General features: G+C 27.3%; 1 protein-coding gene across 2 annotated transcripts in view; it reads right to left on the reverse strand.

Moving 5' to 3' along the window:
• Window positions 1-6,584: 6,584 nt before the first annotated feature.
• Window positions 6,585-22,745, reverse strand: part of LOC122502845 — a 44,284-nt gene continuing 28,123 nt past the window's right edge. For both annotated transcript variants that reach the window (XM_043613134.1, XM_043613135.1), the window contains 6 exons: window positions 21,501-21,931; window positions 17,593-17,719; window positions 15,078-16,725; window positions 11,714-12,035; window positions 11,412-11,611; window positions 6,585-9,284 (listed from right to left, as the gene is read on the reverse strand). In XM_043613134.1, the coding sequence (XP_043469069.1) occupies window positions 9,116-9,284; window positions 11,412-11,611; window positions 11,714-12,035; window positions 15,078-16,725; window positions 17,593-17,719; window positions 21,501-21,931 (2,897 nt within the window). In that variant the 3' untranslated portion in view covers window positions 6,585-9,115. The remainder of the gene's footprint in view (window positions 9,285-11,411; window positions 11,612-11,713; window positions 12,036-15,077; window positions 16,726-17,592; window positions 17,720-21,500; window positions 21,932-22,745) is intronic.

The raw sequence follows: 22,745 nt of genomic DNA on the forward strand, positions 1-22,745 counted from the left end.
TACGAGGTTACATGTAAAATAAATAAGAAATAAAATCAGACAAGTGCGAGTGCACTGATTTTGTTTTTGGGATCAATGTAAAGCTAATAAGATTCCCAGGAATCATTATGCAGACGATAATTATTTTCTTAAATTTTTCTGGAATCTATTAGGAGTCAAAGTCAAAGTAAGAAATTTAGAGAAAAACCCAAATATATTTTTTAACTTTATATAACATGAAATTTGAAAGCTATATTCAAGCAATATGAAGTGACTATACGAGAATGACGGTAGGATATCCTAAAAATTTTTATGCTCTTAGGGTAAAAACTCAAAACAATTTATGTATGCTCACTATTGATAAATAATGTGAATGTTGGTTAGCGGTTCGTAAAATAACTGCTATACAGGCAGTTTCCAACCACAGTCTGACTACCCTAATTAAACATTAGCGCGCAAAACAATCTATGCTGCTACTAAAAGGAGATGAAGTTTATAAATTTTCAAACATAATGGTCATTAAAGAAACTGCGTAAATCAATTTTTTAATAATTACTTTTCTTATTACAATTTTTTTTGTAAATGTCAATAAACGATGCAACTATATTCTAATGATAATGTAAACAGAATATCTAATTTTCACCAAAAACATGATTTTTTTCGATAAAAAGTAAAACTGACAGAATTCTTTTGAATGAATTGGTTACTTATCACTTCCCTAGCAAAATGTTATGTGATACAAGAAAATATTAATGAGCCTGAAACCTGAAACGCCTTAAAATAAAAAAAAATGTTGAATTTTAAGAATTTTCGATTTTTCGTACAAGTGATATGGGTAGTTTTTGACCAAAGGATATGAAGCTCAATAAACGAGTAAAGTGTTTTTGAAGAGCCTAAAAATAATTAGGCCAAAGTAAAATAAAAGAAAAATGTTAAATTTTAAGAATTTTCGATTTTTCGTACAAGTGGTAAGTGTAGTTTTTTGACCAAAGGGTGGAGCCCAATAAACGAGTAAAATGTTTTTGAAGAACCCAGAAATAATTAAGCTATATATTTGTCTTAAAATTGAAAAATGTGCAATTTTAGAATTTTCGATTTTTCTTACACTTAATAAGTGTAGTTTTCTCATAAAAGCTGATCGTTGAAGCATCAGAACAAATTTTTTTAATAAATAATTAATAAAAAAAATTTGTATGTTTATCTTTGAGCTTTATTTACGCATTAAATTAAGCTATCAATAAATTTTTTTTTTTTTTTTGAAGCGTTTTTCGTAATGGTGCGGTCAGCGGATTGTTGACTTATTAGAATAAGTTTTTTTTTTAATTTATTAATAATTAATAATTATACTGTACTTATTTTAACTATACAGTTTAATATTAATTAATACATTTTTGATAATTTACTTAGAAAACATATGTGACGCGCTCCCAAGAAAGGTATCTAAGAAGCAAACGAATTATAGGTTGGGTTCGAGTTAGATTTATCTTGATTAAAAGTTCATTTTGAATTATTTGAATTTGAAACCAATATTCATTGAATATTTTGAATATAATGAAGACTTGAAGACCAACAATTTTTAATTAATAATTAATTCTCTTTCTGTATTTTTACTCAAAAAATTTGAAACATAACCTCAAATTTTTTGCTTCTTAGGTATACCTTTCTTGGGAGCGCTTCACATATATAGAAATTTTTACCTTAAAAGTTGATCATTCTTCATTTTATGTGGAGGAAATTGCGTTCAAATTTGTTCACATTCTCACTTCATACATTTATATGTTGTATGTATATTGTATCCTAATATTTATAATAGCCTCGTTCCAGAATGGGCCAGCCCAAAATGTAACGCTATTTAACTAACACGCACGATGCACTATTACCGACCCGATACCGCATATGCACACGCATTCCGAACTTCTCTTATAGGTCAATTATTATTATTATAATAAAATTAGTTTATAAAAAATGAACACATCTAGGGTGTTTACGAGGAAGACGCTGTGAACGCTCTGAGCATGGGATTATGCTCTTCTAACCGCATTGATTAGAAAACATACCCACATAGCACAGAAATGTGCTAAATGTGTTTTTATAAATATAAAAATGTCACCCTCTTATTTTATTTTTTATTTATTTATTCAAAAATAAGTTCCTAGGGCTAATGAGCCCACTGCACTGCAAGTTTGCAGCAAACTTGCGTCAAATAGCAAAAACTTAAATGTATGGGCAGTAGTGCAAACTTGCCAAGAGGGTGACATTTTTATATGTATGCAAGTTTGCTGCAAACTTTGAAGTAAATTTGCGAACTTTGCATGGAAAACTTACAGAAAAATACTGTGCTATGTGGATAATCATAACATGTCCTTGGAAACCCCCAAATTATTGTCATGTTTTGGAAACGCATTCTTTATTTAAATAAAAATTCCATTTTTCAATTATTCTTAAAATATTTATAAAAAATATTAATAATATTCATAAACATTTGAACATAAAGAATTATACTTTTTGTCAAAAAAATTAGATCAAGGGGAAAATTTTTAGGTTACAAATATTATCAATTTTTAACTCTAATACCTCTAACATTTACTTTTATGTTACTTTTTTTATATCCATGGAAAAATTGGGAAACACTATAGTTCATTCACAGTTTCATATAGAATTATAACACACTTAAAATAACGCTATAGTTATTTTACTTATGCTAATATTTAAAAAACATTAGAGACGTAATTAAGTTAAGGGGAGGTTCTCATATTGCGGGGGCCAAAATAAACACAAACTTTGACAATTTTTTGCGCGGAACGGCTATGACTTAACGATGTAATTTTTTTTTCTAAATAAAGATACATTCTTGAACTTTTAAAATATATATTTCATTTTCAAAAAAATGCAAAATGGCGGTTAATATGGCGCATCTAGAAAATAATGTTTTTTTAAATAGGGAAAACGGTGGGCATTCTACACTGCGCAATTTTTAGTCTAAAACAAAAACTCAAAATTTTTTATAAAGGTGACATCCTAAAGAATAGGTTATACCTATAAAATAGTTAAAAAGTTAATAAAATGACAAAATGGCGGACACATTTTTAAAAAAACTGCGTTTTCGCATTATTATTCCATATTTGACCTCTTGTAAAAATCTCTATTGTTAACAATTTTATCATATTATAGGTATAACCCCAGTAGAATTTAGTTACCTTTAATTATCCGCAAACCCGAAGTTGATTGATTAAATAGTTTAGACGCTACGATGCCCACACCAGTTTGAAAAATCTTGTTTCTAGAAAAACGCGTTTAAGGTTTGAGAAACATTTTTGTGCAATAATTGTATTCTTTGCAATTATTTGTTCAATTTGCGTATATGATAAATATCTATAGGTATTTAGGGTCGCTCTTTACGATTCTGAGGTCAGATTTGCAAAATTTTCAAAAATTGATTCGATTTGCCTGACATTTGTTACTCAGTGCTCGGGACGGCGGTGAGTTCAAGACTTCATAAAAACGAAAATATTCTTCGGATCAAAAAATCGCTATACACACATATTCTACATATATATAGCTTTAAAAAAATACAATAAAAAAGAAATAAATTTTTTTGACTCCCGCAATGGGAACCTCCCCTTAAACAGAAAAAACTGTTCAAAAAATTAAAATCAAAAGAGGAACTTTTTTGGCCAAGCCTACACTAGTGTGTTAGTGTATTTTTCCCGCTAAATCCGAAATTGTAGTCAGAATTGTCTGTGGGGATTGGCCAATAGATCTCGCATCTACGTCAATTCACATATAGATCTCTCACAAGTGCAATACGGGCTATAGTCTTGTAGCATATGTATACAAGTTCCGAATTTGCTTCCCCCGTCTCCCACTACGTAGCTTTTCTGATGATTTCAAGTAGTTGGGACCGAAACGATAAAAAGTGGTCTTCATACCACTCTCTGCGGTTGATATACTTTTAACTCCTGTATAAAGAAATCTTCTCCTGTATAGAAAATTTTTGTGTAATGAAAGTATTTAAAAATACGGACTTTACGGACCAAAAATAAAAAATTCTCACCATTTACAGACTTAAAAAAAATGTTTTTCTTTAATTACTTTCTTATAGAAACTGAATTAAATGTTATTGAAAAAAAAAATTTTTAATTGATTTGTGGATGTCAAGGGCCAATTAAAATGTCCATCAAAATTTTATGCGTGGTTATAACTATAAAATCTTTTATTCATGTTTTATAATAATTAAAGATGGCTTAGTGATAAAATCATTTATTGAAAATGCATTAAAAACAAGTGAATTTGTAGCAAAGAATTTTATTAAAATTTTTAAAAATAATTTAATTTTTTAATAACTTTAATTGAAAATCCTCTCCGAATTTTATTAAAATTTTTTAAAATAATATAATTGATTCAAAGAATTTTACTAAAATATTGTAAATAATTGAATTCTTTCGAAGAATAGATACTTAAATTCTTTTAAACAATTATATTAGAGTTTTTCTAAATAATTAGTTTCATTTGAATAATTTCTATAAGTTTTTCAAAAATAATGTAGTTTATTTTATAGTTTTAATTGAAAACTTTGAAAATAATTAAATCAAACAAACAATGTTCTTCAACTTTTTTAAATAATCGTGTGTAATAATAATTATAATTAAAAATCTTATTATTGAATTTTATTGAGATTGTATTAAAAACAATTGAATCCTTAAGAAGAATTTAAAATTTTTTTTAAATAATTGAACATGCGAAGAATTTTGTTACTTTTGAAAATAATTGAATTCCTGGAATAATTTTTAACTTCTGCAAAATGAAATATTTTAGGGTTTTAATTAAAATTTTTCTATAAATTCATTATTTTCAATAACTTTTGAAAAAGTTCTTTGAGAATTTTCTAATTTATTTGTTTTATAATTCTATTTTACAAAATTTCAATTATCCGGAAATTCTTCAATTTATATAATATTAGAAAATAAACTCAAAGAATTTTAAAAAAATCCTCAATTAAACTTATGCAAAAAAATTAATTCCACAGAATTATTATAGTTAAAATTTGGAAATATTTAAATTTTCAAAGATTTTAATTTATAACCTTTTTAAAATTCACATATTTTAAAATAATGTTAACTGAAATTAATTTTTAAATCAATTTTTAATAGAAAATTCTACGAGAATTTAATTATTTAAATTCAAAATTAAATAATTTATTGAATAATTAAATGTGTCTTAAAATTAAATTTTCATAAAGAATTTTATTTAAAAAAATGTTTAAATAATTGAATTCTTTAGACAAATTTTAATAAAAATTATTAAGAATAATTACATTTTTCAAGGAATTCGATTAAAATTGTATTAAAAATAATTGGAATTCTGCAATGAGTTTTATTAATTAAGAAAACAATTGAATTCCTAAAAAGAATTTTTTATTTACGAGAATAATTGAATCATGTAAAATTTTTATTATTTATGAAAATAATTGAATTGTTGCAAAGAAATTTATAAAAAATTAGTAAATAATTGAATTCCTGTGAAATTTTTATTTTTTATGAAAATAATTAAATGTTTGCGTAGAATTTTATCAGATTTTTTTTAAATAAAAAATTGAATTCTTTTGGAACATTTTATTAAAATAGTAGATATTGAAAATCATTGAATTGAGGAAAATATTTGAAAAATAATTGAAATCATTGAAATTTTGCCAACAATTGAATTAAAATTTTGGAAAATAATTGAATTTCGGAGAAGAATTTTATTATTTCTAAAGATAATTGAAATTTTGGTGAGAATTTAGAAAAAATTTTAAACCTAATTGAATTTCTGTGAAGAATTTTATTACTTTTGAAAATAATTGAATTTCTCTAAAATTCTGCAAATTATATCGTACAATTTACAAACTTTTCGTCCTTTTTTAATTAAATTACGGACTTTAAGGAACTTTTTTAAAAAAAACGGACTTTTTACAGAATTTACGGACTTAGTTCGAGCCCTGAACAAGGTTAGAAATAATGTTGAAATTTACAAGAATAATAAAATAGAATTTTTTTTAATATACATTTATTATTTTTGGCTAGGCATACCACATATTGTTTAGATTCACAAATAATTTAATCGTTTCGAACATGTTTTCCTTCAGATGGTTAAAAATACAATGTACCCTTAACAATTTTGTTTACAAAATAATGCATCTCTATATGTAATATATTTGACTCTGATCCTTTAAGGATCAATATTTAAAATTCTAAAGTGGATTTGTCATTTCACTCTCTTTTTTTCTCTTTCTATTTTTTTTCTTATAAGCAAAGGCAAATAATCACTGAGAATTTTTCTCGAGAACCTTTTGTTCATTTCAGTTTTAAATTAATAAGTGACAATTTTAGAAGGATTTACATAGTGGCAACCTGATTAAATTGTTAGTGTAACAATCACAAGCGCTACGAATGTTACTGACAAAAAGTTATATGCTGAAGACCCACAGCGACGAAACAATTATACATTTTCTTGAATCAATTTATTTCCAAATTCACCAATAAAAAAAATATTAATATTAAAAGAAACATCTAATAAAGTTTTAAAAAAAAATTTTATTTAATCCTAGCAAATTTTAATTATGGTAAAATTCTTGAAACAATTAAAACATTCACACTAAAATAACTTTTTATAATAAAAATAAATAATTCTAAAATAAATTTGATTATGTAGTTTCAAAAATTTGTCGCATATCTAAAAATAAAATTCACATTTTGGTAAATGTTTGGAAATATATTTGCTTCAAGTGAAATTTTACTAGAACGTAACACAATATGCGTGTGGAGATAACAAAAAATTCTTCTATTTAAAATAAAACTTTTTTTTCGACAGTCTTATAAAGACTTTCACAATTTATAATTCTCCATCGATTTTGTAATCATTAAATATTCCCATTAAATAAAATAAAAATAACAAAAGTGTTGCCACAAAAGAAATTTTTCATTTTTTCTTTTTTTTATAATTATTGATGAAAAGAAAGTTAATGGGAATTTTCGATGAGTCACAAAATATAAACAATTCTTTTTTTTATTTATATATATACATGTGAAGGAATAAATTTTTTTTGAAGAACATTAAAATTGTGTGTAACCAAGCGTTCAGAAAAAATTTGTCGTAATATCTTCTAATTAATTTAAATTTTTACCTATGCTATAAAGTATATACAGCACGGCAGTGATTATTCTACTATTTCTTACCATCAATAAAATCTAACGATAAGAAGTTTGACGAAATAACGCCCAATTGGGCTTTATATCGAAAATCACAATGTTTGCTTTACCTCTTTTACTATTCAACACTTTTTTTTTTGCTGTTTTTCTTTGCACAAAGAATCTTTCAGATTCCCTTACAAATAATGCAATCAGATAATCGGATTAAAAAAATAAATTAAATTTCATATTAAAAATTAAATTTGATCACATTACTCATTTTGACAAAAACGTACGTATCTCCATTGAAATAGAAGAACAATTAACTTTTACAACTGAAGATTTTACATAAAAATGTTAAAAATTAACTTCGAAATTTTAAATTGACAAAAAAATTATTTTAAATTATAGGATCGAAATTAAAAGTAGAGACAATGCGTTTTTTCCGCACAAAATAAATTTTCCAATTTTTAAAATCAATATTAAATTTCCCTTTTTAACACAACTGACAAAACAACGATTTAATTTTTTGATTTTAACATTAATCTCTCTCATTGATCAGAAAAAATTTTCAAATCACTTTGAGGATGAAAAATAGTGATTTTACAAATCGGCATTCTTAATTGAAATTTTTTCCAAGGTACTAATGTGTAGTACCTACATTTAATTTACTCTAGAATATATCGACTATGTAAATAGTTTAATTTTATAACAATTACTCTCTACGTACCTATCATTATATTCATCACAGTGCTACGGACACAAAAATGTGTTCTTTTCATACAAGTTTAAAATTTTTATAATTTTCTTTTCATAGGAGAAAAATCGAAATTACACTTTACTCTGGTTTTCAAAAAATTATCGACTTTTACTTGGGGGGGGGGGAATCAATTAATTAGTGAATTGATCTTCCCAATTATATATTATATATACCTTCTTCAATATAAGTAATTAACTTGACAATTAGGCAAGTAGCGTGTAATGGCAAAAATAGAATGAAGTTAAATTGCATCGAAATATAAGTTATATAATACGTGTATAAATAGACATATTATATAATATATACATATTTAATATACGTTTGTGTAACGAGTGGCTATTGACCCTCAAATTTTATTTTTCTCCTTTAATATCACTTGTTTCGTTATAATGCTGGCGCAGGCAGTATCATCCCATATAAATATTTTTACTTGGCTTTTTATTACATCTATATTTACAACGATCAATTGAGAGAATGGCGTTTACAAGGAGATCCTCCAATTTCTTTTCTAACAAGTTTTGTGAGCCTATTAAAGACACTTTTTGCCATCTGAATTTAAACATTACACAATAAAACATCGATTTGCTTTTTTTATGAATTGCCGTATTTTCGAAGCAATTTTCAATTGAGCTCAAGTCAAAGAGCTGCCAACTGTCACAATAGAAAAATAGTATTGTTTTTATTGTTTGTCTATTTAATTTCCTTTCATTTTCCTTTCATTTTTCCCTTCTTGTTACACAGATATGTCGACAATTCTTTTTTAAATTGACAAACGAAATAAATTGCCACGACAAAGATTTGCTTTTTCTACTAAATAATTTAACACATTTTTATTCTTTTTTTTTTTTGGGCAAATCAATCACAATAGGTTTTAATAAATTCAAATAAATTCAAATAAATTCTCTATATAAATAAAAATGTGAAAATAAATTTTTTAAACGATTAATATTATTAATTATTATTAAACTTTTAAAGAAAACTGAAGAGAGAGCCTTTTTCAAGGGGCGTTTTCAATGAATTAGAGACTATGAAATTCTTTCAATAAATTTTTTTAATGAAAGAATTGCAAATTATTTTTCCCTTTTCTAATTCAGTTGCAAGTTTTGAAGTTTTCCTTTCTCAGAAGTATATTCATAGTTTGCTTTGATGTAGAGTAAACAATACAATCAAGGACTGATTAACAACAACTCCATGAGAGGAGCCACGAGGCTCAGCACCTTGGTGAAAATTTTGGATGCGTAGGTCCGTGATTGTAACTCCTTACTTCCTGTGGTGGCTCTGAACTGAAGTCTGAAGCTGTATCCACATCAGCTCTTCGACAAATTATCATTCGAATGTCTGTGTGTAAATAAATCCGACCTGATTTTCCAGACATAAATCTGTAAAATTTATAGAGAAATTTTTTATTATAACTTTTTAATTGATAGTATGTTTTACATTTTATGCGACCTACAAATTTTTATTATCCATTGTATAGTAATCTCCCCTAATAAGTTGGACGTCAGTACTTTAATCTCGGATTATCTACAAGAGATTCTGAATATTGCCAAGATTTTATTTTGACATTATTTTAAAAAAGTATATTCCAATTTTTCTGTTGATGCAAAAAAAGTTGCCGATCCAAATGGCATCGCTTTAGTGATTTGTCTGGCATTTCTATAAAAATCGACTGAAAAATGGAGTACAAATTTTCTTGCGTGTTTTTAAGTCTATAAGAAAAATTTACTTTTTTGGAATGAATGTCTCTTTGTCTGTTTGTGTGTGTGTGTGTGTGTGTGTGTGACTGGTTTTATAGTTTTTTAAAATAAAAACTTATAATTATAAGTGAAGTGAGAAATCCACGTGTTTTCTAAAATATGTCTGAAGAGGTCTGTCGTCGATGGACGAAAAGCTTAAGATTTAAAATTAAATAAATGTGGATTCTCAACAAAAACAACCTTTTAAATCTTTACTTAAATTAAAAAATCCAAAAAACAAATTTTACATCTTTACTACAAGAAAAATTTACTTTGATTTTTGATCTATTCAAATTTGTCTAGTAATAAAAAGCTGCAAAATTAGTGTCAAAATGGCAGTATCCCTTATCCACACTAAGAAATCAGAGCATTGCCTAACAATAAAAATTTATATTTCTCACGCTTGTAATATTACAAAATTTATTTTGTTTAGTATAACTCTAACTTGTAAATTTTTTCTTAGAATAGTCAGGTTGTCAAAGTTGGACAAAAAAATTCAAATTTGAAATAATTTTTTTGTACCAAAAACTATTCTAGAAAATATATAAAACATGATATGGTGTATATTTTTCAAGAAAATTTAATAAAAAAATATGTTTGAATTTTAAAAATTATTTTTCTTTTAATAAGATTATTTCAAATTTAAAAAATTTTTTTTTCTAACTTTGACGTCCTGCTTATTCAAAGAAAAAAATTACAGGTCAATTGCCTATAAGTAATGCTTATTCTGCAGAAAATGACCTTTAAAATCATTTTAAGATGATTAAAAAGCGTTCATTATTTTAGAAGTTATTCAAATTTTTGTAGAACATTGAAAATGACGATTTTTTAAAAATATCTAAATAAAATACTGACCAAATGACTTCTGTAAGGTTTCATTCTTTTTAAAATATCATCATCTTTCAAAACATATACCGAAAATTTGAGTTTTCATAAATTTTGTGTTAAAATATTTTTTTCATTCCCTTGAAAATGGGTGGACTCACAATTTTGGCCGGTACTGTATTTATATTTTATATTAGATCCGTCATTTCGAATTTTGTAAATCGGACATCATATTTGTAATCAGAGACTCCAAAAACCCTAGAGTAAAGAGTTTCAAGCGAATCCGCTGAATTTAAGAAAATGTTTCAAACTAAAATTATACACACATTTGAGGTTTTTTTTAATTTTCAACCCCTAAAACACTTGAGTAGTGTTACTTGTAAGATGTTTTTGCCATAGGCCTTTTACGTCACACAATATCACTAATAGTTACGGTGACTCAGTATTGGTTTAACGACATTCAATCGACATTAAATCTAAGCAGAATTTATGTCGAGAATTTAGTGCTGGTTTATCTGCATTAATTGAAAAAATTGATTTTCGATAGATTTTCTTGAAATTTTGAAAAAATGTTTCTTCGGGTGTCGACACTAAAATTATACGAAAATCAGGAAGTAACCCTTCCTCGCAAAGCGTTGGAGAAAACGTCGTGTGCAACTCGTGGGGAAAAATGATTTTTCTCGTGTGACTTCACCCTCGCAAAATCACTCATTTTCAACACTAGTTGCACAATGTACTATTTTAGCACATGAAAAGATGAAAATATTAAATTTTCGATTTTTTTAGAAAATAATTTCACATTTTGTTCAATAAACACTTTGAAATTGTGTGTATATTAAATTGATCCCTATTGTTCGAGTGTAAAAGTGGACAGGGATAGCAATGGGTGCATATCCCACCCTTGTGCACTCAGGATAATGCATGAATTAAAAATTGAAAACTCACCTAAGATGAATGAGGTAGCGTAGTGTCTTATCTCGCAAAGTCCTTTGACGTAAAAAAGTATGAGATCGTGGAGGCATGTCCGAAAGATCATAGAGTACTACAAACATTTTAACAACAGTACCCAAGGGATTCAACAAAGTCACTTGTACAGTTCCGCTTCTTGGAACTTGGTAACCTTTTTTGCCTAAATTAATATGAGCCTGTAAAGATAAAAAACGTATTTATTAAATGGGCTAAAAGTGGAATATTTACATATTTAAAAAGTTTAACTCCATGCTATGAGTTTCTGCTTTGGTACTTACAAGATAAGGTGTGGAGACTTTATCATTGTCTCCAAGCGTATAGAAGAATACAGTAACAGGAAGTTTTCTGTGTTTAGGGCAAAATGAACCACTTGCTCCTAATTCGGCAGTAAATCCATGGACAGTCGATACAGGTTCCAATCTACCGTTCAACGCTGACTCTTCAAAATTCCCCAGCAGAGCATGACTTTGCGGTCTATTGCGAGAAGTGGAGCGCCGTCTCTCAGTCTTCTCGCCGTCGCACGTATTTTCTGTTTCCCTGTCAGTCTCTTCTAAAGAAACTGCCCCAGGACTTGGTGGTGTATTTAATTCGAAAAGTGCACTGTAATAATCAAATTTGCGCATTTAAAAAAACGAATAACGTTACTCACGCACAAGTTGTTCGGATAGTTAACTAAAATTATTTGGTGAAAAATCAGTGAATTAGAAAATTTCACTATAATTTAAACTTCATAAACTGATCTTGTTACTTTAAGTTTTACTCTTATTCCTAATAAGTAAAAAAAGTTCTAAGAATTACAAGCATCACAGAACATTTTATTCTAAAGAAAACTGAAAAGTGAAAAGGGGAATTTTTATTTCCAAAGGAGGACAAAAAATATACCAAACAAAAAAATTAAAATATGTTAAAAGTTATATTAACAATGTATTAATACTCAAATTTCTTACAGTTTTCGATTCTTTGATAGAAAAATTATTTTCATCAGTTCAATACAATTATTGTTTTCTAAAATTATTAACTAAAGTTAAAAGTAAGTAGAAATTTCGATTCGTGAAAGGTAAAAGTATAGACATATTGGTTTTATATCATATTTTTTATTGATGTCAAATAATTAAAATGATAGCGACGTTTCAATTACTTGGTTTGTCATCGAAACGTCGCTATCATTTTAATTATTTGACATCAATAAAAAATATGACATAAAACCAATATGTCTATACTTTTACCTTTCACGGATCGAAATTTCTACTTACTTCTAATATAAAAAATTTCAGAAGGGAATATCATCATTTATACTAAATTAACTAAAATTCTTCTTTAAATCAATTATTATTAATAATTTTTAAAAAGTTCTTTAAGATTTTTCAAATCCATTTGCTTACAATTCAATTTTACAAAATTTCGATTATTCGGAAATTCGGCAATTAAATATACTTACAGTAGAAAATAAAAACTTCAAATAATTTCAAACAAAATTCAATTACACTTTTTCAAAACAATTAATTCTACAGAATTGTTAGTTAAAAGTATATGAAAAATTTAGATTCTCAAATATTTTAATTTGAAACCTTCTCAAAAATCAATAATTTCTAAAAATTCACGCTATAATGTTTTTTATGTTCAATTATAATTTAAAATTTTAACTGAAATTCATTTTTAAATAAATTTCTATTCGAAATTTTTACGAGAATTCAATTATTTAAATACAAAAATAAATAATTTATTTATGGAATAATTGAGAGATTCTTAAAATTGAATTCTCATTAAGAATTTTATCAACAAATTTTTAAAGAATTAAATTCATGTAAAATTTTTATTACTTGTAAAAATATTTAAATGTTTGCGTAGAATCTTAATCAAATTTTTTTTAAATAATAGAATTCTTTTGGAAAATCTTATTAAAATAGTAGATATCGAAAATCATTGAATTAAAGAAATTTTTTGAAAATAATTGAATTTCTGTGAAGAATTTTATTAATTTTGAAAATAATTGAATTGTTGTGATGAATATTGTTATTTATGAAAATAATTGATTAGATATCTATCTGAATTTTGTAATGTATTTTATAAAAACTCCTGAATATAATTGAATTTCGGCGAAAAAGTTTTCTATTTATTAAGATAATTGAAATATTGATGAGAATTTTTAAAAACATTTTTGAAAATAATTTAATTTTTGGAAAGAATTTTAATATTTATTAAGATAGTTGAATGCTTTCAAAGAATTGCGTTAAAATTTTTATAACAAAAGCTAATTTCAACATAATTGAAAATAATTAAATTTCTGGAATCATTTGTAACTTCTCAAAAATCTACTAAAATTTCTAATTAAATTCATTCAAAATCAAAATTTTCTAAAATTTTAAACTGAAATCTTTTAAAGTTCATCTATTTAAGAAAATTGTAAACGAACTCTTTTAAAATTTAATTAAGTTTGAAATATTGAAGTAAAATTATTCATTAAATAATTTATAAGTAATAATTTTATGAAGGTTCTTAAAGAATTAAGTTATTTAAAAAGAAATTTCTCCAACACTTGCTCTGGAAGGAGTACTTTTCTTGGTAGAAAAGTGTGGCGAAAGTAGAACTTTTCTCAACTGCTCTGAAGAGCGTGGCGAAAGTAAAATTTGGCGTGGTGAAAGTAAATCATGAATTTATTCTTTTTTCTTGTTCTTTGACCGAGATCTATTTTTTATCTAACTTCTTCCCCACTCAAAACAAGCACACGTTAAATTAAAATTATACGAAACTCACGAAGAAACCTTTCCTCGCAAGGCGTTTGAGAAAACGTAGTGCACAACTCGTGGTGAAAGAATGATTTTTCTCGAGTGATTGCCGCTCTCGCAACGCTCGAGCCGCAAACTTCACTCTCGAAAAATCACACTTTCGCCACTAGTTGTAGAATGTACTATATTGTCAGAAATAGAAAAAAATTGAAGGATCTGTATTAGAATTCGTGGTAATTTCATAGTTTATGAGAATTCAGAATTTTCTTATAAATTCTAAAAATTTAAATTAAAAAAAAATTCTAAAAATTTAATTTTTTTCCAGTAAAAATCCTTGACTTTTCCCTGATGAATTCTACTATCCCTATTTTCTTCAAAAAATAATGTTGAAAGTATGCTTATTTGTTTAAAAAAAAGTCAATAGTTTTAAAACTTTTATATAGGTGATATGACAAAAAAATTTGGATAATTTTTGTAAATTGTATATAAAAATAAATAAATACTTTGACTGTCAATTTTATTTCCAAAAATTTATATTTTTATTTTTCTAGAAAAAACTATTAATAATAATATTTTAATTATTTGAATGTTAATTAATTATTTTTCTAGAGGTCAGCATTCTGTTGAATAAACCACCTTATTATTTTTTTTAATTCTTTCAGTTATTTTATTTAAACGATTAACATAAAAAACATATTTATATTATGTTGTAATCAAAAATAAAACGCACTGAATTCTATAACATTGAATCTAAATCTTTGAAAAAGATTTGAAAAAACTTGATTTATTATTTTTTATTAGAAAAAGGTGAAAAAGGTGAAAAAGGTACCAAAATTGAGAAAGGGGACTCTATCTGTGATGCCTGACTCTATCTGTTAATCTAAGAGTTAAAAAACATGAAAGAATAAAAACGCACCTTCGCTTAGACGAAACGGAATTCAAACTGCTGTCAAAATCAAAGCAGCAGCTTCCTTTTCTCAGAGGTGCTGGACTCGATGTAAGCGGTAAACCTGTCCTACTGTGAAAAACCATTGACGCTGCATTTTCCAAAGATCTTCTGAATCTCTCTTGCTCCAAAGCGGAAGGAACCATCATCTTCTCAAACGTTTCATCCTCATCCACATTATTGTTGTCATTAATCCTCGATTTGGAAGACATATTATAATCAGTGTGTTCTGTCGTGAGAAGACCAACTTGCTTCTGTCGATCTTGTCTGCAAATGACTTTTTCTTCCTCATTCTCCTGCTTTTCACTTCCATTAGACTTTGTACTCTTTTGACATTCTTTAATTTTCTTAAAACATCTGTTTGATAAGTTATGCGCATTGCCCTTAAGATCCTCCTCTGCGTGATTTGTACTATATAATTGAGAATTGTGCGTGCTAACTAAACTGGTCCCTAAAGAATCAACAAACTCCTGTATGATGCCTTTGTCACTAGAAGTTAAAACTCTTTTCTTCGAATGATTCCTCTCCTTTCTCTCATCTTCCACTGAATTCAAACTCTCTTTGGAATGATCTTCCAGCGTTAGAAGATCCGGCCTCTCCTCTCTTTTGAATAGTTGTCTAATTTGAATCAGTCTCTTGTTCAAAGCTGAGGGTAACGATTTTCCATCTTCTAGTTTTGCTTTCATGTTCTTCTCGGTGCCTTCGCTCGATGGGTTCTTCGGTCTCGCCCCATTGGAAATGTCCGCCAGGCTCTTTCGATCTTTGCTGGTCCTCAAGATTGCACCCAGCAGGACATCAGCTTTATTGACCACACTGTCGACCAGGTCCGATTTTGATTGTTCCTCCAAATTCTGAAGTCTCAGATGTTTACCGCTTCTGTGCTCGAAATCCTCTCGAGAACAACGATGTTTTGAATTAAACACAAGCTCTTCACAAGAATTATTCGATTCATGCGTTGGTGCAAACTCTGAACTTGTTGATGACTGCGAACTTTGTTTTTCAGGTCTCTCGACTTTTTCCTTCTTCTTCAAATTTTTCACCGGAGTTCTTCTCTTTCCGCAGGGAGTGCGCGCTCTCAGAACAGCCAAAACTTCATTAAACTCACGCTGACTGAGTTCCAGATTCTTAACTCTCACATCACTGCTAGTGTCTTGATTGTGGACAACTTTTGATTTATCTTCGAAATTATTGTTGGGTACAACGCCGAGGACTCGACCTGGAACTTTGCTGATCCAATCGAGAATCCCTTCCTCCTTCCCTTTGTTTTTGTCCTCGGGAAAGGATAAATTAGCCATCAATTGAGATAATTCTTTTCCACTTGGATTATTGGGATCATTATTTGTACTCGGAAGTTTACTTTTACTGCGAGTTTTGTGAACTGTGCATGTTAGAGGGTTTACAGAATAGGGGACTTGATAGGAATTGACGTGCGTTGAAGAACCAGGATTTGTTTCATAGAATAAACTATAAAATGGATTGATCACAAGATTTGTTTCCTTAGGCAATGGTGACATCTTTTTTGTTGAATTGTTGTTAATGGTTTTTATTTGTCCATGGATATTTTCCAAACTATTTTTATTCTTGGTGTTTAAAGAACTGCGTTGCTCATCAGATGCATCTAAAATCATAAGTCTCTAATTAGTCTGTAATAATCACTCTTCTATATTTAGCAATTTTACAAAATTTAAACACCAATTCTTACTGAGAAAATATCGAGATGAGGCAAACTATTATTTTAAAGAGTTTTATTAAAGTTTTTTAGAATAATTTTTTTATTTCAATTATTAGCAAATTTCAAGTAATGCAAATTGTCAAAAAAAAAAAAGAAAAAAGTAGCATTTAGTGTCACAAATCTAAGAAAAAGGATTTAAATAGTAGCGAATCGTAAAAAAAAAGTAAATAGTAAGTTTTAGTAGATTAGTGGGAAGCCTGCAAATATTTTTTTGACTGAGACAAAAAAATATTTGACTAAATTTTAGTTTGTCTCATCTCGACATTTTTTCGAGTAAAAATTTTATCAGCAAAATTTTTTATATATTTGACTTGGACAGTTAAAATAAACCCATCATCTGAAAAAATCCGTTTTTACATTTTTGGCGATTTCGAAAGAAAAATTACGACAAAAAAACAATAGGATCTTCTTCACTGTTCAAATCATATATATTATGAACTTATTTATTCTTACATTCTCCGTTTCTTTCTAAAAAAGCACAATAGTAAACTTCTTAATTTAATTAGTCTAAATATTATTCATCATAAATTTTAACTTCTCTTATCTTCTTTTTCTCTTTTAATTTTATTAAAAATAAATTAAATAAAAGTTATTAAGAAATAAAAACAGGTTATGACAAAGAAGAAAAATGCGAATTAAATAAAACAAAAATTAAGAAAAAAGCGCCATTATTGATCATTAGAAAATTGTAATCTCCACTTGAAACTGTTAGGTGATTTGAAAAAAGTCTATCTTAGCGGAAAGGGTTTATACCTAAAAACAGAGATTCCGAAGGCACTTGTGTAATAGGTGATTCGTCCTTTCCTAAAAAGCCATTATCAGCTTCTTGGCCTGTTTCATTTTTGTGAAACTCTCCAAGTTGACGGCCGAAGGTTCTCACCTAAAAGTGCAAATATTTAAAAATAAGAAAAATAAATCGGAACACTTTTCTTATTTAACTTTGTCAAACAAATTTAACATGACAATCTGCTAGAAAACGAAAAAACCGATGTCTTAGTAGAAATAGTAATTCCTTTATGGATTACTTTTTCATTAAAATATCTTTACTTTTCATTTGAAACACCTGAAAAAATTTAAACAACTTTCTTTTTTTTTCATTTTTTTTTTTTTTGCTTTAAAAGTTAGTTTACCATCTGTAGAATATAATGGGATCTCAAAACCACCACTCTTGGTCGTTGGTCTTGGTTTTAGCAGAAGGTGAATATTTATAACCCGTTCTTTATTATTAAAAATTAATAAATCTCGGGACCAGGGTTTCCACATGAGTATTTAAATACCAGTAAATTAAAAAAATTAAAAATTGCAAACTATATATTAGCACAAAATTTGTCCATGAGTTCGACGCCGGAAAACTCTTAAACATTTTTCGTTCGGCCGCGCGGGACGTTTTAAATGTTGTTTCGTCAAATTTTTGCTATTCAATTGTGAAACTGTTTTGACTTGTTTTGTTATATGCACCACACTACAAGATAATACTTTTAAATCTAAGAAGTATTTTTTTCAAAAGACTAAAGTAGATAGATGATAAGTTGTGTGAAATCAAACAAAAATCCATATAAATTAATAACTTTGGTACACATTTGTTCTTCGGAATCTAGCTCAATGTATTTTGGGAATTAGAGCTGTAAGAAAATATATTAACGCAGTTCGTTAATGCAAAATAATAAATAGTTAAAATTGTAAATTATCCCTAAAACATTAGATAATAATTTCAGTATTATCATAATTTCTTAACAGCATGTGACTGTTAGAAATTCAATGGTAATTTTTTCGACCACTTTTCTCTTTAAATATTTAATTAAAATTGAGCTGAAATTTTGTAAGAAAGTCTAAAATATAAGAAAGAAGGGCAGTGATGTGCAAAAGTTTTAACAATTCAAAAATAAATTATAATAAAACACTTTGAAATCGGTGAAGACGAAAAATTGATTAGAAGTGACCGTGACAACTGATGATTTTTAAAGTGATTTGTAATAATTAATTTTAAAAATATTACAATTTTTGCACATCAATGCCCTTCTTTATTGTATTTTAGACTTTCGTACAAAATTTCAGCTCAATTTATTAAATATTTAAAGAGAAAAGTGGTCGAAAAAATTACCATTGAGAACCTAACAATCACATGCTGTTAATAATGTTTCCTTTTAAAAAAATTAAAAATAAAATGTATTTTCATATTCCAGAAAACCTAGCGCAATCACGTCTGGATTAAAAACATGATTAATTGTGAATGAAATAATAAATACACTCAGTCAATCAAACTGAAGTTATCAACGTTGATTCAACGAAAAAATAAAAAATAGTTTTTCTCTAAAAAGTTCAGGATACAAATTTCTCTTAATAAAATTTGTTTATTTTTAAATTTTAACCCAAGAAAAACACTCTAAACCCTAAAATAAAAAAGATGGGGAAACAGTAGTTCTTATTTTTTTTCACTGATTTTCCAAAATTTCAACTAAATGTTTCCTCACCTCGGAAGTAATTTTTTTCTTTTGATAATTATTTATTTTAATGTCAGCAGCCATTTTAAAAAAATTCCAAAAGGATCCAAGTCGGGGAAACTAGTAATTTTAAATCTTTTTGTATCACGGATTTTCCAAAAATCTCGGAATTTCAACTTAATTTATAATTCTTCGCCTCGGAAGTAATTTTTTTTGTTGGGATTTGGCTGTGCTTTTGTAAATTTATTACTTTTATTTTATAGTGATAAACAACTCCACCAAATATTTTTTCAAAATTTTGAAAATTACCAAAAATATGGCATTTTCAAAATTTTTGTCTTTTTTTTTTAAAGTGCTTTGGTTCTAATTAACCGATTTTGGATTTTAAAAAAAGGATTTCTTTGGTTTTAAGTTCAAATTAATATAAAAAAAAAAATTCAAAAAATTTTATTTTTTGAAATTTTGAAAAATTAAAAATCCGTTTTTGAAAAAACGTCATCTTCTATTTTTCCAAAATTTTACTAAATGTTAGGGCAAATATGCTTTACATGTCCTGTAAGTTTCATCTTGGGATCTCAAAGGAATTCGGAGTAAGAAAATAAATCGTAGCGCAAGCGTTACGAACATATTGGACAAAATTCCTCAACTGTTCAGGTCAAAAAATGAATTTTCTCTAAACTTTGCTAAATTTTTTCTATTATTAGTTGAAGTGTAAATATAATTTTTTTTTAATTTGATAAAATATTTTTTGAGTTATGGAGTTTCAAAATTTTGATTTTTTTGAAAATATCTTTTTTTCGATTTAATATATTGCATTGATAAGTAAAATTAATCAATTTTAAAGTATGAATAGTGGTTTTTAAAGGGATTTTCACGGGCTATAAGCTGGTGATGAAAAAAAAGTTTTTTTCTTTCAATTTGACCATGAAATTCAAGGTCAAATTCTTAATTTCAATATATCTAAAAATCGGTGTTTTTTATTTTTTTCTAACAACCTCCAATATTATAGAAATTGTGTAGATTTTTCTGCCAAAATGCAGGCGAAAATCGACTTTTAATCTTAAAAATCCGCTTGAAAGCGTGAAGTTTCTAACAAAACAAAAGAAGATCTTATTTATTCGTTTGCAATTTTATCTTTTTCCAGGAACTTGAGTCAATTTTCGCCTGCATTTTGTCAGAAAAATTTACATAATTTCTATAATATTGGAGGTTACTGATTTTTCTTTTTTTTAAATGAATCCTTATAGTTTTGCGCATCAATATATCGTAATTTAATCTTTCAAAAACATTGAGAACATTCTTCAATTTGCAATTGTTTAAAAGAATTGTTAATAACAATTATAAATTTTCATTTTTTAGCAATCGCTTTATTTCATCTTTAAAGTATAGACTTTAAGCTTTAATTTAAAAAAAAATTACTTAATTATCTTTATTTGTTTCAAAGTAATAATAAAATGAAAATAAAATGACCCAAAACTTCAATACCTGATTACTTCAAAAATAAAATTATTTTTTGAAAAATATTTTAGGGGGAAAAAGTGTACTCATATATCTACCAAAAATCATAGATAACTTGAAAATTGGAGATAAAAATTTTTCAAGTGGCCGGTTTCACTTATTTTGACCCCCATATTTTTGGTAATTTTCAAAATTTTGAAAAAATATTTGGTGGAGTTGTTTATCACTATAAAAGTAATAAATTTACAAAAGTACAGCCAAATCCCAACAAGTCATAAAAATTAGTGTGTTGAACTGACGTGGAATCCACCTAATAATTGATTTTAATGTCAGAAACCATTTTAAAAGAATTCCAAGATGATCCAATTGAAGAAAGCAGTGATTTTTGTTTTTTAATTGAAATTCCGGGATTTTTGGAAGATCTACGACAAAAAAATTCAAAATCACTGCTTTCCCCGCCTTGGATCCTCTTTGAATTTTTTTTAAATGCCTTTTGATATCATGATAAACAATTATCAAAAGAAAAAGATTGCTTCCGAGTTGAGGAAACAATAATTTAGTCTAAATTTCACGGTCTTTGGTAAATCCGTGAGTCATTTTGTCCAGCTTTTTCGCGGTGGCGAAAAATGGTTCTACTGAGAGTAGTGAGAGTTAAAACTTGATGCACATGTGCAATATATTTATACGAATAAGTAAGAATTATTATGAAAATCACTAAATTGTATATTTACATTGAAAAAAGTAATTTAAAAAGAATGTTACCTTTAATTGATCAGGATTATCAATGGCATATTTGTATCTCTTTTCGACGTTCCAATTTTGTTCATCAATGCTGAATGTTTCAAAAATATGCTCTAAATTATCAAAACTGGAGCTACTGCTTTTCTGAGGGTTCTCTTCAGCTGCAACATTTTGTACCTCTGGCTTTAGCTTTGTATTTCCATAATTAAATTTGCAAAGATGATCATTAAATTCTCTCGTTGTAGTTTCTTGAACTGATGTCAAACAGGACGGATGAACTGCTATACACGAGACGGATGTCTCCGAAGGACCGCAGGGTAGTGACCTGCGTCTCTTCCTCTCACTATTCGGCCGCACAGAAGGTGAAGGTGGGCCGCCGTCTTCTTCCTCACATCGACAGTCATGCTTTCCAGATTTGTCGCATGGCGTTTGTAGCCTGTCGTCCAAAAGAGCTGTCGAAAAATAAATTAATTAGCAACTATTCTATGAGAAAAGGTGAAGGGACTTTTAGTCAAGTAGTAATATGACAGTGATGACTTTAACATTTTTCAGAATGATATTCCATCGATTTCATGAATCATTCATGCGAATGAATTTTAAAAATTTATTGTATTTTTAATAACACTTGATGTTGATTTCTAGGGGCTTTTGACGTCATTGATTGCAATTCTCAAGTGATCAGATTAATGCTCTAAATGTTGCATTTACCTACAGCTTATTTTTCCAGAATTCAGAGGTGACTAAATTCAAGCCGTTCGGTTCCTGAGATATCATGGTCCTCAGTTTGAAAAACACAGTTTTGAGAAAAACGCCATTCAAAGTTTATATTATACATTGTTCACTTGATAGCACCTAGTCTTCTCAGTACTGTAACTTTCTTAGGACATCAAATTACAAAAATGCGCTTTACCCACATATTCTAAACATATTGTAGATGTGATTTATAAAAAAAATTGTCGATTTTTTTGAACCCATCACACGGAGTGACCTCTTTAAATGCAACTAAAACAGTAGAAAAGATTTTTTGGAAAAATATTTATAAACATAGAAGATAACTTTGAAACTTTTTAGTATTGTTTTTTTAAACCTATATCGGTAGAGGCATTCAGGTCAATTTTTTCATATTGTTTATAAAAAGGCAAACTTTACACTAAACAATTTAAAAAAAATTATATTAAAAAAAATTTTTTATTTTTAACTTTTGAAGAAACTTTATTTTTTTGGAGTGATCGACTATTTCATCGTTTTATTAAAAATGTACAATGC

Source organism: Leptopilina heterotoma, unplaced genomic scaffold, assembly GCF_015476425.1.
Source record: "Leptopilina heterotoma isolate Lh14 unplaced genomic scaffold, ASM1547642v1 Lhet_24, whole genome shotgun sequence".
Taxonomy (NCBI): Eukaryota; Metazoa; Arthropoda; class Insecta; order Hymenoptera; family Figitidae; genus Leptopilina; species Leptopilina heterotoma.